Here is a 17,211-nt window from a genome sequence, read left to right as displayed (position 1 = left end):
TCAAAAAAATCTCAACAATCAAAACAGGAAAAAACAAAAGACCCAGGGTGGACCAAAATGGAGCGTAAAAAGAAATACCAAGTCAAAAAAAGGAAACATGAATGTGCCATCCCACTATCGAAAATTCACCATCCAGCCTCCAGTCAGGGAAAGAATAAACCAGGAATCTTACGATGGGTCGAAAAATGCAAAACGGATAGACCTCGTTGCTCAAAAGCCTCAGCCGGTCTATATCGCAACTGATTTAGAGCTCGAGGAAGAAGAACTGCTAACACAACTTCTCAAGAAGTATAAAGATGTGTTTGCATGGTCCTACAAAGACCTCAAAGGAGTTGATACATCAATATGTCAACATACAATTCCGTTGGAATCAGATGCCAAACCTAGCGAACAACGTCCTTACACATATAATGACACATTTGCTAAACGAATCAAAGAGGAGATTGACAAGCTGATGGATGCTGAATTCATATATGAAATCGAACATACAGATTGGGTGTCACCCATTGTGGTTGTCCCCAAAAATAACGGAAAGCTGTGTGTGCACGTGTGTGCGTCTGTGTGTGAATTATCCCTTGTCGATAAGGGTGGCTGTGAAACGGACTTATTCCTCTCTAGATGGGTTTTCAGGGTATAACCAACTAGCAATTGCAATAGAGGATCAACACAAAACAACGTTTTCCATAGAATGGGGAATATATGCGTATAGAGTTATGCCTTTTGGCTTAACCAATACCCCAGCTACCTTCCAAAGGTTAATGACTAATGCGTTCTAAGAATACCTGAGAATATTCTTAGTAATATATATGGATGATCTCTGTGTACACTCTCTTCTACAAGAAGAACATATTGGCCATTTACAAAAGGTATTTGAGAAATGCAGAACATATCGGATCTGTCTTGACCCGGAAAAGTGCATTTTTATGGTTAGGCAAGGTCGCATCTTAGGACATATTGTCTCAAGAAATGGCATAACCACTGACCTAGGCAAAATCAGAGTCATAATAGACTTGCCCATGCCTACTAATGCCAAACAAGTACAATCCTTCATGGAACACTGCAGATATTATCGAAGATTCATATATATGTATGCAGTCATTGCACAACCTCTGTATCGTTTATTAGTCAGTTTTGACTGGACTGAGGAGTGTGAAACTGCATTCCAAAATCTTAAGAAAAACTTGGTATCAGCACCTGTACTTAAAGCACCAGATTGGAAAAAGATATTCCATGTTCACATTGATGCATCTGCATATGCAATTGGGAGTATTCTGGCTCAACCTGGAGACGAAACAATGGATTTCCCAGTTTGTTATGCAAGCCGATAGCTAAATAGTGCAGAAAAGAACTACACAACCACTAAAAGAGAGGGGTTAGGAAGGATTTATGCTGTAAAGAAATTTCGGCATTATTTGCTCGCAAACAAATTTGTGTTCTTCAGAGATCATCAAGCTCTTTTGTATCTAGTAAATAAACCATGCAATACTGGGAGAATTGTACGCTGGTTTATTATATTGCTAGAGTTTCATTTCATAGTGGTGGTACAAAAGGATAAAACTCATCTACGGGCGGATCATCTTTCAAGGCTGCAAAACGGGGAAGCTCCTGAAGGAGTACACAATGGCATACCTGATGCTTATCTTTTCAATATTGAAATGATACCCAAATGGTCTCAGGAAATTGTTAGCTTTCTTTCCTTTGGAGGTAGATTTGATAACAAAGAAGACAGATCCAAACAACAAACAATTCGACAAACAAAAAACTTCTAGTTGATTGCAGGACGACTGTATCATCTAGGCTCGGACCAAATTCTACAATTTGTATAAATCCAGAGGAATTCGAGTGTTATCTTGAAGAAGCACACGTCCAGGATTTTGCATTTCATTGTTCAACAATGAGAACACACCAAAGACTGAAACAATTAGGGGTTTATTGGCCAACTATGTATGCTGACACACATGCTTATGTTAACAATTGTACTATGTGTAGTGCCAAACGGCCGGTGGATCACGTGACATTGTTTCAAATAAAAGTCAATATATCATTGATTTCATAACAACAAGGACATTTCCTAAAAACATAACAAAAGCGCAGAAAAGGGCTATAGAGTTGGAGGGTTGTGATTTTAATCTAATTGGGAATCAACTCTATAAGCGAGGAAAGGACAATCAACTTAAAATCTGTGCAAGTGAAAGCGAATTCTTGCTGATTCTAGAACATGCACATGGAAGAATAAGTAGAGGCTATTTTTCAGGCGATAAGACGACAAAAATTGTCTTAACCGTAGGAATATGGTGTCCTACATTGCATATGGATGTTGAGGAGTTTGTAAAGCGTTGTGACGCATGTCAGCGCACCAAGGTGCCGATAAAGAGAGATGAGATGCCACTACAGCCAATGATGGGAGCAAGGGCATTTGCAAAATGGGGCATTGATTTTGTGGGGCCTATTTCACCCCCTGCATATCGCACCCATACCCAGTATATCATTGTGGCTACAGACTATCTCACAAAATGGGCGGAAGCCAAGGCAACACAAAAAGCAGACGTAAGAACCACTGCACAATTTTTGTATGAGAATGTCTTTGTATGATATGGATTACCAATAGAAATTGTCAGTGATTGAGGAACACATTTTCTTAATGAAGTCGTTGAATATCTGCTAGAGGAATTCATGGTCATACATAGAAAATCTGCTCCATATCATCCACAGGCAAATGGACAAGCTGAGGCCACAAATAAAACACTATGCACTGTTCTGACTAAAATTGTATCAGAGTCAAGGACAGACTGGGATTAGTAGTTACACTCAACACTATGGGCATACAGGGTAGCTTACAAAACATCAATCAGAACAACACCGTACAACATGGTGTTTGGTCTAAATGCTATATTACCCATAGAGTTTTTAATTCCAACTCTACGAGTAGCAAAATGCTTGGAATGGACAGGGCATGAGCTCTCTTCAAGAATAGATGATCTTGAAAAGCTAGATGAACTTCGATTGAGAGTTGTAGCTTCGATCTATGCTAAAAAGAGAAGACAAAAAGAGTTTTGACAAGCATGTGCGCACGAAAGAGTTCAAAACAGGTGATTATATACTTGTTTATACCTTGAAGCAACATGCCAAGAAACTTAAAAAGTGAGGGATGGGACCCTTTGTGATTAGTGAATTATCACAAAGTGGAGCTGTCAAACTTGCTACATTAACAAGAGAAGAAATGCCAAATTGGATTAGTGGGTGTCGATTAAAAAAGTATCATTTATCACTAACACAGGATATGCTTCAACAAATCCATCAAGAAAAACAATGGATGAAGGAGAAACACAGGGTACGAGAAGAATCCCAAGCAGAAGCAAAAGAACGCATTGCAAAAAGAAGGCTTCTACGACAACAACAACAATGTGGATCACCTTTGCGAATAAATGCTACTCAACTAAAGAATCTTGGTGAAGACACAGTGGAGCCAATAATTTCAGTCAAAGTGGGTAGCAATCAAGTTGAATCAATGGCATTTCTTGATTGTGGAGCTCAAGCAAATTTGATCTCTTAGAGACTATACAAACAGCTCAAGCCCAAAGATCAACTACATCCTACTCCACAAGTGCTGGAAAGTAGTACATCACATTCGCTGAAAACATTGGGCTATACTATATTGCATGTACAAATACATCAATATATTTACCCACACAAGTTTTACGTGGTGGAGGATGAGAGCACACTACACCCCATGTTGTTGGGACAACCTTGGCAAAAAGAGTATAATGTGCAGATAGATTGGAATGCGGATGCAGTCAAAATTCAACATGCACAAGAACAACACGTAGTAGCCTTTGCTCAGTAACCCCGGAAGAATCAGATGGCAGCACCACAATCACTGGATAAAGAACCAAGAAGATGGGTGCCACTAAAGAACAACACAATACACATGGCGACCAACCAGGGAACCGCCAACCATGTTCACTACAAACATAAAACAACACAGACTGCAGTGAAAAGATCAAGGTTAGCAAAAGAAAAAAAAGTATGGGTGTGAAAGGATAGAGGTGACATGGCAGACAAACCACAATACAACAGAAGAAGTCAACAGGAGCACAGAGATCCACCAAAAACCAAGGGAATAAAAAAGATATGGATCCCAAAGAGAATGCTCAGTAACACCTTACATGCGGCTTGCATTTGGATCCCGAAACCAAAGCAACAAGAACTCCCTTCAGTACAAGCAACATCGGCATGCAGACACACACTACATATGAAACCGGTAAACCGATCTTTGTGGATGCCAATCAACAGCACAACAATGACAACCGCGGAAGGGGCCATGAACCTCAAAAAACCTCCAAATGGAAAGAAAAAGAGACAAAGACTATGGCCAATTCCGCCACGACAATTCTCTCCAAGGAGACAACCATGGCCATATCGATAGTAGCGGCAAACCAAGCGACTTTTGAAAGAAAGACAATCAAACAGAGAGCGGTAGAGTGACAACTTCTACTTGCAAAGAAAATCCGCCAACCAAATCAACAACAAACAGGAAACCTCGACGTCAAATGCCAATAAGCATATTGCTTATTCCCTCCTCTTGCACAACATTAATTTTTCCATGCATTGACTGAGTATGCATCAAATAGGGCCACATTACATGGCCGAGCATTAGCACAATTTTTAACCCATGCACGGCACATACACCGAGGCAATACCTTGTTATCCGGGAGGACTCCGGATAGGAGGGGGGGGAGGCATTCTCCAATGCGGACCCAATGGTAAAAAGAGCAAAAAAGGACATGTTTTTTGACTATTTTAGAGGGTTGTCGTTTGATTGCAAATTTTTTTGGACTAACCTAAGTACATATGCCCTTATACAACATTAATCTACAAGTATATGGGGCCAAATGCCAAATCAAGCCCCTAGGTGTGTGTATATAGGTAAAAATAGCCATTTTTAGGGCAAAATATTGGTAAAACAGAGAAATCCGGCCATAAAAATTGCATGTGAGTGTATATAGTGTTTTGCGGTGATGTTTTTGAGTTACTATGATTTTTGGGGATTTTTTGGGTTTAATTTTCTATTTTCTTTTTAATTTTACTAATTATCGGCAGAAAAAACTTCAAAAATACAAAAAGTAGGTGAAATATGATCGTAATGAAAAACAAAATATGGGGATAATGAGTGACTATAGGACAACCTATGGTACAATGGGGGTGCAATTATGTGAATGGAGCCAAAAGCGTGTTTTGGTCAGATTTTGATCGAAACGTCAAATTTCTCGAAAACTGGGCAAATGGAGTTCAATCAAGAATTTTTCAAGCCTAAACCACATCTCGCAAGAAGTTGGGAGCACATGTAAAATTTCATGGAAAGTGGTTCGGGGACCCCCATTATAAGAATTTTTCACTTCATTTAAAGCTCATTTCTACTATTGCCTTCTTGAGAGAGAGCTCTTGCCACCTAGAGCGAACCGGACTTCCAGCAGTTTCTACGATGCGCACGACCACCCGACAGGCTCCAGACATGAGAGGTAGGCTCACCACCTTGAGATTTTCGCGTATGTTTGATGTTTTGTCGCGAAAACTAGCGTAGGGTTCACACGGGAAGCGAGCAGTAGAGACCTATAGGTAGAAGTGGCCACCTAACAGCTAACCCAAAAGCAATAAGGCTTCATTGGCGGCTTACCCTAGCATAGGAGACCACTCTTGGATGACCAAAGGTGGCGGAAAACCATTGGGAAAAAACCTAACTTCTAGAGCCCTGCAAGAGGCCACCAAATGGTAAATCGGTGGAAAGGCGCCCAAATGCTACCAAAACTCATGAGTAGGAGCATCTCGACATGCTCTTCAAGGCTATATAGCCCACATGGCCATAAGGCAACTCGAAGCGGCACTAAGCTTCAGAAACGGCATCAGACACACAAAGCGTCAACTAGCTCTCACGGCCAAACCGCATGTCCATTTGCCACCAAACTTCACGAGCGGCTTTCCTAGACCATCAACAACCAAGTCCTATGGTGGTAGACTACCACAAGTCATCGAAGGCATGTAAACGCAACCATGGGTGCTTCGAGAGCGACAAATTGCCAAACGGAGCTCCGGTGAAGCCAAAGTCAATAAAAACCATATGGCAAGGATCGCAAGGAACCGTGAAGCTATGGAGACTAACATCAAGAAATTTCATCTCCCAAAAGCACTCTAAGAGTCAGAAAACGGCTCAGAGGCTCTGAAAGCCACACAGGGAGTTTCTATCTATCTATTTGACTTTTTTGTTGAAATAGGGCTTAAAAGGGACTCAGGGGGGCTCACGGCAGGCACCAGTAGCACTTCCCATATAAATTTCATCAAGAGACATCCTACGCGTAGGATGTCTCAAGGCCATATCTGGGAACCAAACTCAACATCTCATCTCATACACAGCTTCTACATAGCCTGTACATGCTAGCCACCAAGTTTCATCACATTTGGACAAAAGTTGACCTCATATGCATCAGAAAACGGAAAGTCAACGCATAGAGGAAATAATGGGTCATAGACCTACCAAAACTAGTCCAAATCACATGAAACTTGCACAATATACTCATGAGCACATTGCCAAGCTAACTGTGGGGTCAGATGTGAAAATTGATGAAATAGACATCCTACGCGTAGGATGTCTAAATGACCTATCTGACCTCCAGCTGGTATTTTTGAGCTCCAGATGTCTTTATAACACCTTCATAAGCTCATGTATCAATTTTCAAGCCATTCGCATCACATTTGGCCCCCAAAACCTCCAAGATGCACTTTTTGAGCCTAAAATCACTACACATGCTCTTAGCAACACCAACGCTTATCTGAATCAAAATTTAAGAGCATGGCCATGTTCCACGGGCTAAGGGCTACCCACAAAACCTACCTCAAGCCATTCTGATAAAATAGACATCCTACGCGTAGGATGTCTCGAGTGTCATTTTGACCTTCTGTGCAAAAAACTTACTTCATGGGAGCCATTAACATGGTATAAGAAGCATGTATATCAAATTTCAACCCAATGGAATATCATTTTTCACCTGTTGAGGGACATCCTACCCAATTTGCGAGCCAAAACCCTAAATCTGTCCAAAGTTGCACTTTTTGATGCCCAAACCCAATTCGAATGACATAGCCATGTTGCATAGGTCAAGGGCCACAAGCCTGCCAAGTTTCACCAAAAATTGACAAGGTAGACATCCTACGTGTAGGATGTCTACATGATTATTTTTTAGCCAAAAAGCTACTTTGAGCACATGCAGAGTTTCCCTAGTTCCTTTTGAGTTTTATTTTAAATTTTCAAGTCATTTGGGTTGTCAGAACTCAGTTTATCAACTAATATGTAAAAAACGCTAACTTTGGACTACTGAGTGCAACAGGATCCATGGCAGCCGCAAAATCACCTGCAAAGAAGAAGAGGATGACTATAAAAGACTACTTAGAAGAAGTGGAGCCTTTTGTGATCCCAGAAGGAACCGTGCAGCCGCACAAGCACATGGATTCAAGATGATCTGCTAGAGACCAATGATCTGAGAATCTACCAAGGAGTATTCAAAGATCCAGAGGGAAATGCAGTGGAGCTACCCATGATACCACGAGAGCTCAATGAATTTGTCAGGAGCAAGATGGGGGATTACTTGGAGAAGCTGGATCTCCACAACTACTTTGAAGCTTTGCCAGCGGGGATTGATATTAAAAGAGTGTGGGAATTTGTAACCACAATCAAAGAATATGGAGTGGCCCGAGTCACAGATCTACAAGGCAAGCCTGATACAATGATTGTCATCACAGAGAAGGTGGTGGTAGCCGTACTTGACATCTCGAACAAAGGAGACAGTGTGACAAAGAGGCAAGATGAAGTCAAGGTCTACTCGGAAAAGAAGAATAACTACACATTTGAAGATATTGCAAACCCAAAGGTGGCTATCATGAGCCAACTCTACAATCAATACTTCCACATGTGTACAAAGCGGCCACAAAAATACAAAATGCCACCTGGAGCCATTGCTACCACTTTCACTTGGGCAATGCAGAAGAGAAAACCAAAAGAGAAAAATTATGCCGCTTACATCCACGACAATCAGGTGAAGATGGGGAATAGAAATCCCACCTATATTGTACCTGGTAAGCTGATAACAAAAGTTGTCTATGGAGCATTGCACGCCAAAGGAAACTAGCCTCTACCTCCCTCACAAATGATTGGCTAAAGCTGAAAGCAGACAAAGAAGAAGAACCTCCCAAAGCACCCAGGGTAGCCACACGGTTGAAGCACCGGTTAGAGACCGTGCTAGAAGAGCCGCCAGAGTCAAAGAAGCAAAAGAAAGAAAATCTACAAGTGCCAATCAAGGAAACCAAGTCACAAAAAGCGGCGCGGCTAGAACGACTGATGGAAAGTTTCAGAGCCGAGAGAGCACTAAAGGGAGATCTAAGCAAGCTGTGGAAGCCATCCCTTGAAGCCATGTTGGGATCATCTCGAAGGGTTCATTGGGATCAGTTTGAAGATTATATCAAAAAAATTGAGATCTTAGATGCTACGGTGGAGAATATCCCGAATATCCCATTTACAGAAGAAGAAGTGGACGAAGTGAGACGGCAGCTGCTTGAAGAGCAGGAAGGCCAAGAAAGAGAGAGAAAAACCAAGGCGGATTGGGATTTCAAGAGGAAGCCACAAACTCCACCGTCAAGCCGGGAATCCACTTCACCACCATCACCACCTCCTCTTAGTGCTCCACAAACCCAACAGAAAGAGGATCTGAATAGAACTGATGAACAAAAAGATTCCAAGCAAGAGAAAACCAAAGTGGAAGAGTTGAAGGCAGAAGCTGAGCCAAAAGATGAGCAACTAGATCCAGAAGAAAGAAACTTTAGAATATTTCTTGATCTACTAGCCACTGGGTACTCTCAAGAAGCGGCAGCTACTGTAGCCTTTGAGTTGGCAAGCACAAGACCCAAGGAACATATGCAGAGCCTTCGGTTAGTATAGTTGAAAGAGATGGCCACTGATACAGTGGACCTACAGCCACCAACCAATGATTGGGATGTGGTAATGAAAAAACTAACCGGGCTTAGAGCAAGATCAATGGCCACTGAGAGTGAGATTGATAATCTCAAAACAAATGAAGTTCTTATCAAAGCTGAAGTGGACTCACTGCAAAAACAGGGCCAAGAAAACATAGAGAAACAAACAAAGCTGCAAGCCAGTCTGGACGTGGTATTTCAAAGATGCCAGGAGATGGAACGACAGAATCAGGCAGCCTGAACACAAGCTTCAAAGAGAAGAAGAGGAATGCAAGAAAATCAGCAAGTCACTGACAGATGCGGAAAAAGAGAGGGACAACCTAACACTACAACTTGCTGATGAGTCCAAAGAGGTAGAAACCTTGAGGAATGCCAAGGAAAAGGCCGAGATAGAACATGAGGCAAGCCAGGATGAAGTGATCGAGCTGAAAGATTAGATGAAAGTAAAAGATTAGACCATCCAAAAGCTAAGGGCATCTCCGGCCACAGCCAGAGCTGCTAGCTCAACTGGCACAACTTCAGAAAATGATTTGTATGAAGAACAAATGAAGGAACTCCAAAAGGAGTTGACACTAGAGAAAAGGGAAAGACTAATGCTGGCCGAGGGATCTCTTGTAATGCAAAACCGCCTGGAAGAAGAGAACAAAGCCATGCAAAATGAGCTAGAAGCCGTGAAAATGAAGATGGACGAGGAATCTAAGAGATGGCAAACAGAAAGCGAAGACATCAAGAGGAAGCTCGAGGAGGCGGAAAAAATCAATGCAGATCTAAATGACCTCCTAGTAAACATGGGAGATCAAGCGGAAGAGGCAAAGAAGACATTTCAGAAGCAGATACATGAGCTGAAAGGCCAACAACAAATTGAAGAGCAACAGTTTAGCATCGGGCCAGCAGCAATGGAAGGAATTGACATAGAAAATGTGTCAGATTCAGTGGACACCAATTTGCAAGAGGACATCCTTGTGGGACCTTCACAAGAACCCCAAGATCTTACACAAGAAGAAGAAGAAAAGCTACAGAAGGCAATAGAAGCAGCGATAAAGGACACGGACAAAGAAGCATTGGAGTGGGAGCAGAGAGTGTTTAAATCTATGACCATTCAGAAGATAGATTCCAATACCATTCGGCATGAATGGCTACAGCCTTCTCTCCCATATCCTCTTCTAAAGTATGAAGCTGCTACAATCAAAAAACGGATAAAAGAGGAGCCAATAGTGCCATTATACAAAGCCGATATCTCCAAACCAGAAGGAGTCAAGCTGATCATGGACTCTCATCCCAAGTGGAGAAAGGCATGGCTCACCAAATATCCGCAATATTTAATACATCTAGTAGAGGTGCCTAAAAGAATCAGAGACAACCTCAGTTTTTCCCTCTACCAAGGATGCAGACATGGAAAGGACACGAGCTGTTGTAGAGAAGCCAACCCACATGGCTCAATTACCCGAAGCTCCCAGGCTTGAAGGCAAGCAAGAGAATGAGTGAGCAATACATGGTGAAAACCCTAACGGGTGCCATTAAATTGTTCACTGGCTCGCCTGACCTATCTTGCATCATGCTTAGAAAAATATGTAAAACCCTTCTGGCGGTCTTCGAAACCTTTAAACCTGGACAGGCAACAGACATTATCTTTTTCTTCCAACACACATATAGATGTGCATACGATCTGTCTGCTCAGCCTTCTCACGAGGTGATACATGCACTATATCAGACAATTATGGTTTTGCCTTCTTATCACCTCCAAGCCTTTGAAGAAGCCTTCTACACCGGCTTCTTCACCATCAACATAGAGATATTCGGCCCGACATTACTGGCTCAGCATGCGTGTGAGTCCCTTCTAAAGATGCGCAAAAGCCTCCACTGAAGAAGCAGCTCTACTGCCATGTCGGGGACGATATGAACTAGGAGGGGGGGAGTGTTAGCAGCTGGACACACCCAACGGAGAATGATTGCTTGACAGGATATTATTTTTTGTAATTATTCTTTAATTGAAAAAAACTATCATTTTACCTTTGTAAATAGTGGGGCTTGCAGAAGCTTCCAGATTGTATCCCATTTTTGACATTTAGATTGAGTGAATGGTTAAATTGCTTAGGGTTTGAAATTGTAAGGTATTTATACCACTTTTGACCTTAATAAAAAAAACCTTTGTCATTTTTAAAAAGTTTTTTTTGTGTGAGTGAGCGTACTCTGTGTACGAGAGAGAGTGAGAGTTTTATCTTCACGCTATGCTCGCATCGGTGGTCAGAATCGAGTGCAGAGAAGTGCAACATGTTGCCCCCGAAGAGAGCTACGCGCCAATACCTACATTGCGTGTGTACAACCTGGGTTTGTGCGAGCTCAACCCACGAGCTACATCTGGTGATTCGGTGAGCATACGTTGTCTGTTTTTGCATTTCAGCATATCCACGCATTCGCAATGAGTAGAGCTACACATTGGGCACTTTAGTTTTTGGAAACAATGACCTACAAATTTCAACCAGACATCCTACGTGATTTTGCACCAGGTGTTTAGGGTTGGGGTTTTGGTTCATGGACCTTAGGGAGAGCGACTTATTGGTGTTAATAGGGTTTCTTTCAAGTTCTGTGGTGTTTTGAGAACGTTTGATGGGTATTTGGCTCTTGAAAGCGTTGTAGGAAATCTCCTCTTATGCACTCCTGAAGGCTGTAGCTTAGACATTGGGTAGAGACCTCTGTAGGAAGTGGTCGAGAGTCGGTCGAGTGTAGGTTGATAGCCTATGCTTGCTTCCACGCGCCTGCGGGTCGAGCTTCGTCCTTAGCCTCCGCCGACAAATCTTGTTAGGTGAGTTCTCGCTGTGCTGACGTCCGTCGCGGCGTATCCGCCAATAGTATGCTGATGTAAAAAATGATTTGGGGACTAATGTAAGAGAGAATGTGGTTGCAAAAAATACATGTGTGCAGTCACAAGTTTTGAGTGGGCCACAAGGGTGCTCTAGTGCAAGTCATGGTGAGAATCCATGGAGTGATAGGTTACGTGAAAAAGTGAGTCATGCAAACTCTTCAAAATGGTATCAAGAAAAAGAAACGAAAAAGTTGAAGATGCCCCTAAGTTGCCAAATTTGAGTGCTGGTTATGATGATGGTGATAGAAATGGTTCTTAGGAGAGTTTGGATGAGGAGTTTGGTATACCCTTTGTGAAGACTCTGAGTGCAAGAATAATGCAAGCAGGGAATAGGGCACTTGGAAGTGATCCTGGATCAGGCAGGCTCAAAAGAGCAAGAAATCTTGTGCAGATATTGACTTATGATAGTGTTGTGGCTTGTCATTGTGCATATATGGTGAAGATTACATAGGAAGTAGAACCCACATGTTTTGAGAATGCTTCCAAAGATGAAAAGTTGCAGCAAGGTATGGATGAAGAGATGGATGTACTTAATGCAGATCAAACATGGGAATTGGTGCCATTACCAAAGGATAGGAAGGAAATTGGAAGTAAGTGGGTTTACAAATAAAGCATAATGTTGATGGCAGTGTGAGCAAGTACAAGGCTAGACTTGTGGCCAAAGATTATGCACAGACTTATGGGATTGATTATGAGAATATGTTTATCCCCGTAGCTAAGATGGATACCGTTTGTGTGTTTATTGCAGTGGCTGTTGCATTAAAATGGGTGTTGAAACAAATGGATGTAAAGAATGCATCTTTGAATAGAGGCTTGGAGGAAACTGTGTATATGGAGCAGCCATAAGGTTATGAAAATATAAGGCTACGTGACCTTGTATGTAGGTTAAAGAAAACATTGTATGGGCTAAAGGAAGCACCTAGATCTTGGTATGAGAAAATTGTGGTATTCCTCATTTCATTGGGCTTTGAGATGTCTGATGCAAACCATTCATTGTATGTGTGAAAGAATGAGACAAGAATTGTGGTAATCTATATATGTGGATGATATGATTGTTGGAGGTGATAATGTTGCTAAAGAAGAGGGCGTGCAAGCTCTACTTATGTAGGAGTTTGACATGAAAGACTTGGGGGAGGCTTGCGGTATTTCTTGGGCATTGAAATTATTCACTCAAAAGAAGGTGTATGGCTATCACAATGGAAATATGATTTGGATATGTTGAAAAGTATGGTATGACTGATTGTAAGCCAATTGCAACACACTTAGATCAGAATTTGAAGTTGGAAAATGATGCAGGTCAAGTGCTTGATAATGCTACCATGTACAAGAATATTGTGGGTAGCTTGATCTACTTGATTATCTCACGTCTAGACTTGAGCTACACAGTTGGATTAGCGAGTCAATTTATGCAGTCTCCCAGGAAACCACACTTGGATGGAGTGAGGTACCCTTTGTGCTATGTGAGTGATACTTTGGACTATGCACTCTTTTATAGGGCTGATGTGGAGTTGTAGCTCTATGGCTACACAAGTACAGATTGGGTTGGTAGTACATACGATCGTAGGTCTACCGGTGGATTCATGTTCTCACTTGGGAGTGCTGCTATCACATGGAGTAGAAAGAAGCAAACTATGGTTTTTATTTCATGCACAGAGGCAAAATACATGGGTGCTATGATGGCGGCATGTGAGGTAGCATGGCTTGGATTGCTACTTCATGACTTTGGAATACATGTACATAGGCCGATTGTCATTTATTGTGACAACCTTAGCAGCATACACTTGGCACAAAACCTAGTGTTTCATGCCAAGAAGAAGCACATTGAGGTGCACTACCACTTCATCAGAGAGAGGGTCTTAGTAGGCACCATCGACCCGGAGTACGTGGCGACGAATGAGCAGGTTGCAGATATCTTCACGAAGGCCCTTGGAGCGGCAAAGCTACGATGGTTTCAAGCAATGCTTCGCATATGATAGATGGCATTGAGATTGAGGGGGAGTGTTGAGATGTCAAGCTCAACATGTATGACCCCTCGATGACTACCACTGATAGTCATCATCACTGGCGCACCTTGTTGGATATGCAATATCTTCACAAGTGATACTACATCTAGACAACACCGAGTTGGTCTTCCTACTAGAGTGATGACACACTTATCTACTCACCTCACTCACTAGAGGTTTATACTAGACTATTCTACTAGTTCCCCTTTTTATATTTTATTTTTCCTTATGTTTTGTAGACCTCTTACCTTGAGTTCTGAAGAAGAAGAAGTATAGTCTTTTCCCTCTATCTTTGTGTGTGTGTGTGTGTGTGTGCTTGCAAGAGCTCAAGCTCTGTCCTTCTCTATCTCTTGATAGGGTAGGGAAGCACACTAATTCCCAACCGTGCAAAGATTCATGGGCATCCTAATCCATCTCGATGGTCTAGGGCATCACGATCGCAAACTTTTGGCCATTGGGCCCTTGGCTAGTCCAAAGTCTAAAAATTGGTGATTGTGCCACCTAGGACCAACAAGGCAAGACCAGATGGACATGAAACTTTGTGAGGGTGGGGGAAGCACACTAATCCCTTCCTCTAAAAATTTTCATGGGTATTACAATGTGTCTCCATGGTATAGGGCGGCACAATTGCCAACTTTTGGCAATTGGACCTTTGGCGAGCCCAAAGCCAAAAATTGGCAATTTTGCCACCCTAGACCAACGAGGCCGGAGAGGATGGCCATGAAACTTTGCAAGGGCAAGAAAATCACACTAATACATACCCCTACAAAGTTTCATGGGCATCGCAGTCCATCTCGATGATCTAGGACGACACAATCGTCAACTTTTGGCCAATGAACCCTTGGTTAGCCCAAAGCCAAAAAATTGAGGATTGTGCCACCCTATACAGACGAGATAGGAGCCAACGGCCGTGAAGCTTAGAGGGGGTATGGGAACACACTTATCCCTACCCCTACAAAGTTTCATGGGCGTTGCAATCAGTCTCAACAGTCTAGGGTGCCACAATCGCCAACTTTTGGCCATTGGGCCTTTGGTGAGCCCAACGCCAAAAACTTTGCGATTGTGTAATGGTGGACAAACGTGCCAAGGGCAGATGTCCATGAAAATTTGCAAGGGTAGTGAAATTACACTAATCCCTATCCCTGCAAACTTTCATGGGCATCCCAATTCATCTCGACGGTGTAGGACGTCACAGTCGCCAACTTTTGGCCATTGGGTACTTGGCGAGCCCAAAGCCAAAAATTTGAAAATTATGTCACCCTGGACCAACGACACAACAATGGATAGCCATTAAACTTTTTTAAGCTGGGGGGGAGCACAATAGTCCCCATACTTGTGAAGTTTCATGGGCATACCAATGCGTCTTGACGGTCTAGAGCGTCATAATCGTCAATTTTTGGCCATTGGGCCCTTGGTGAGCCCAAAGCCAGTAAAATTGGCAATTGTGCCATTGTGGACCACCAAGACAACACCAGATGGCCATGAAACTTTGCAAGGGTAGATGAAGCACATTAATCCCAACCCCTTAAAAGTTTCTTGGGCATCCCAATCGATCTCCGAGGTCTAGGGTGTCACAATTGTCAACTTTTGGTGATTGGGCCTTTGGCTAGCTCAAAGCCAAAAAATTGTCCATTGTGCCACCTAGGACCAATGAGACGGAAACCGATGGCCATAAAACTTTGTGGGGATGGGGAAAGCACACTAATCCTTGCCCAAAGTTTCATGGGCATCGAAATCCTTCTCGACGACTTAGGACAAAAGAATCACCAACTTTTAGCCATTGGGTCCTTGGCTAGCCAAAAGCCAAAAAATTGACTATTGTGCCACCCTGAGCGAACAAGAGGAGAGCAGATGGCCATGAAAATTAGCAAGGGTAGGGGAAACACACTTATCCCTACCCCTACAAAGTTTCATTGCCATTGCAATTCGTTTCAATGGTCTAGGGGGGCACGATCGCCAACTTCTGGTCATTGGGATTTTGGCGAGCCCAAAGCCAAACGATTGGTCATTGTGCCACCTTGGACAAAGGAGGCGGGATTGAATGGCCATGAGCCTTTGCAAGGGGAGGGAAAGCGCACTAATCCCTACCCTTGCAAAGTTTCATGGGCATCCCGATCTCTCTCAATGGTCTAGGACATCACAATTGCCAACTTCTAGCCATTGGGCTCTTGGCGAGCCCAAAGCCAAAAAATTGGCGATTGTGCCACCCTGGACCAATGAAATGGCCATGAACGTTTGCAGAGGCGGGGGAAGCATATGAATCCGCCTTTGTGAAAAGTTTCATGGGCATCCCAATTCATCTCGACGGTCTATAGAGTCACAATCTCGGCCCGTGAAAAGTTTCATGGGCATCGCAATCCGTCTCAATGGTCTAGGATGGCACAATCGTGAAATTTTGGCCATTGCGCCTTTGGCAAGCCCAAAGCCAAGAAATTGATGATTGTGCCATCCTGGATCGATGAGACGGCAACATATGGCTATGAAACTTTGCAGGGGCAAGGGAAGCACACTAATCCCTGTACTTGCAGAGTTTTATGGGTCTTCCCAATCCGTCCCAATGGTCTAGGACGACACAATTGCCAAATTTTGGCCATTGGGCCTTTGAATGGCCCAAAGACAAAAAATTGGCGATTGTGCCACCCCTAATCGACAAGACAACAACATATGGCCATGAAACTTTGTGGGGGTGGGGAAAGCACACGTTTCCCGGTGCTTGCAAAGTTTAATGGGCATCAAAATCTGTCTCAATGGTCCACGACACGGCACAATTGTAAACTTTTGGCCATTAAGCCCTTTGCGAGCCCAAAGGCAAATAATTGGCAATTGTGCCACCTTGGACGAATAATATGGCAAGGGATGGTCATGAAAATTTATGGGGGTATAAGAAACACACTAATCCGCATGCCTGCAAAGTTTCATGGACATCACAATCAATTTCGACGGTCAAGGATGGCACAATCGCCAAATTTTAGCCATTGGGCCTTTGGCAAGCCCAAAGCCAAAAATTTGACGATTGTGCCACCTTGGACCGACGAGATGGTGAAACTTTGCAAGGGTAGGGGAAGCACACTAATTTGTGCCTCGGAAAAGTTTAATAGACATTGCAATTCATCTCGATGGTCTAGGGAAACACAATCGCCAAATTTTAGCCATTGGGCCTTTGGCAAACCCAAAACAAAAAAATTGACTATTGTGCCCCTCTGGATCGCCGAGATGGCAATGGGTGGCCATTAAAATTTTCAAGGGCATAGGAAGCACACTAATCCCTACTCTTGCAAAGTCTCATGGGCAATCACCAAATTTTAGCCATTAGGCCCAAAGCCGAGA

The 17,211-nt window shown here is 42.9% G+C and overlaps 1 protein-coding gene across 1 annotated transcript in view; it reads left to right on the top strand.

The window, feature by feature from the left end:
• Positions 1 to 12,727, top strand: part of LOC147443579 (uncharacterized) — a 45,589-nt gene extending 32,862 nt beyond the window's left edge. Inside the window, exons 2-5 of the mRNA XM_086528018.1 lie at positions 11,941 to 12,021; positions 12,141 to 12,317; positions 12,384 to 12,471; positions 12,597 to 12,727. Coding sequence (XP_086384144.1) covers positions 11,941 to 12,021; positions 12,141 to 12,317; positions 12,384 to 12,471; positions 12,597 to 12,727 — 477 coding nt within the window. The remainder of the gene's footprint in view (positions 1 to 11,940; positions 12,022 to 12,140; positions 12,318 to 12,383; positions 12,472 to 12,596) is intronic.
• The last annotated feature ends 4,484 nt before the right edge of the window (positions 12,728 to 17,211 follow it).

The sequence above is a fragment of the Adiantum capillus-veneris genome, chromosome 13, assembly GCF_014529385.1.
Source record: "Adiantum capillus-veneris isolate H3 chromosome 13, ASM1452938v2, whole genome shotgun sequence".
In the NCBI taxonomy this organism is placed as follows: domain Eukaryota; kingdom Viridiplantae; phylum Streptophyta; class Polypodiopsida; order Polypodiales; family Pteridaceae; genus Adiantum; species Adiantum capillus-veneris.
Note: the sequence above shows the minus strand (reverse complement) of the source record. Positions and strands in the feature narration are given on the sequence as shown.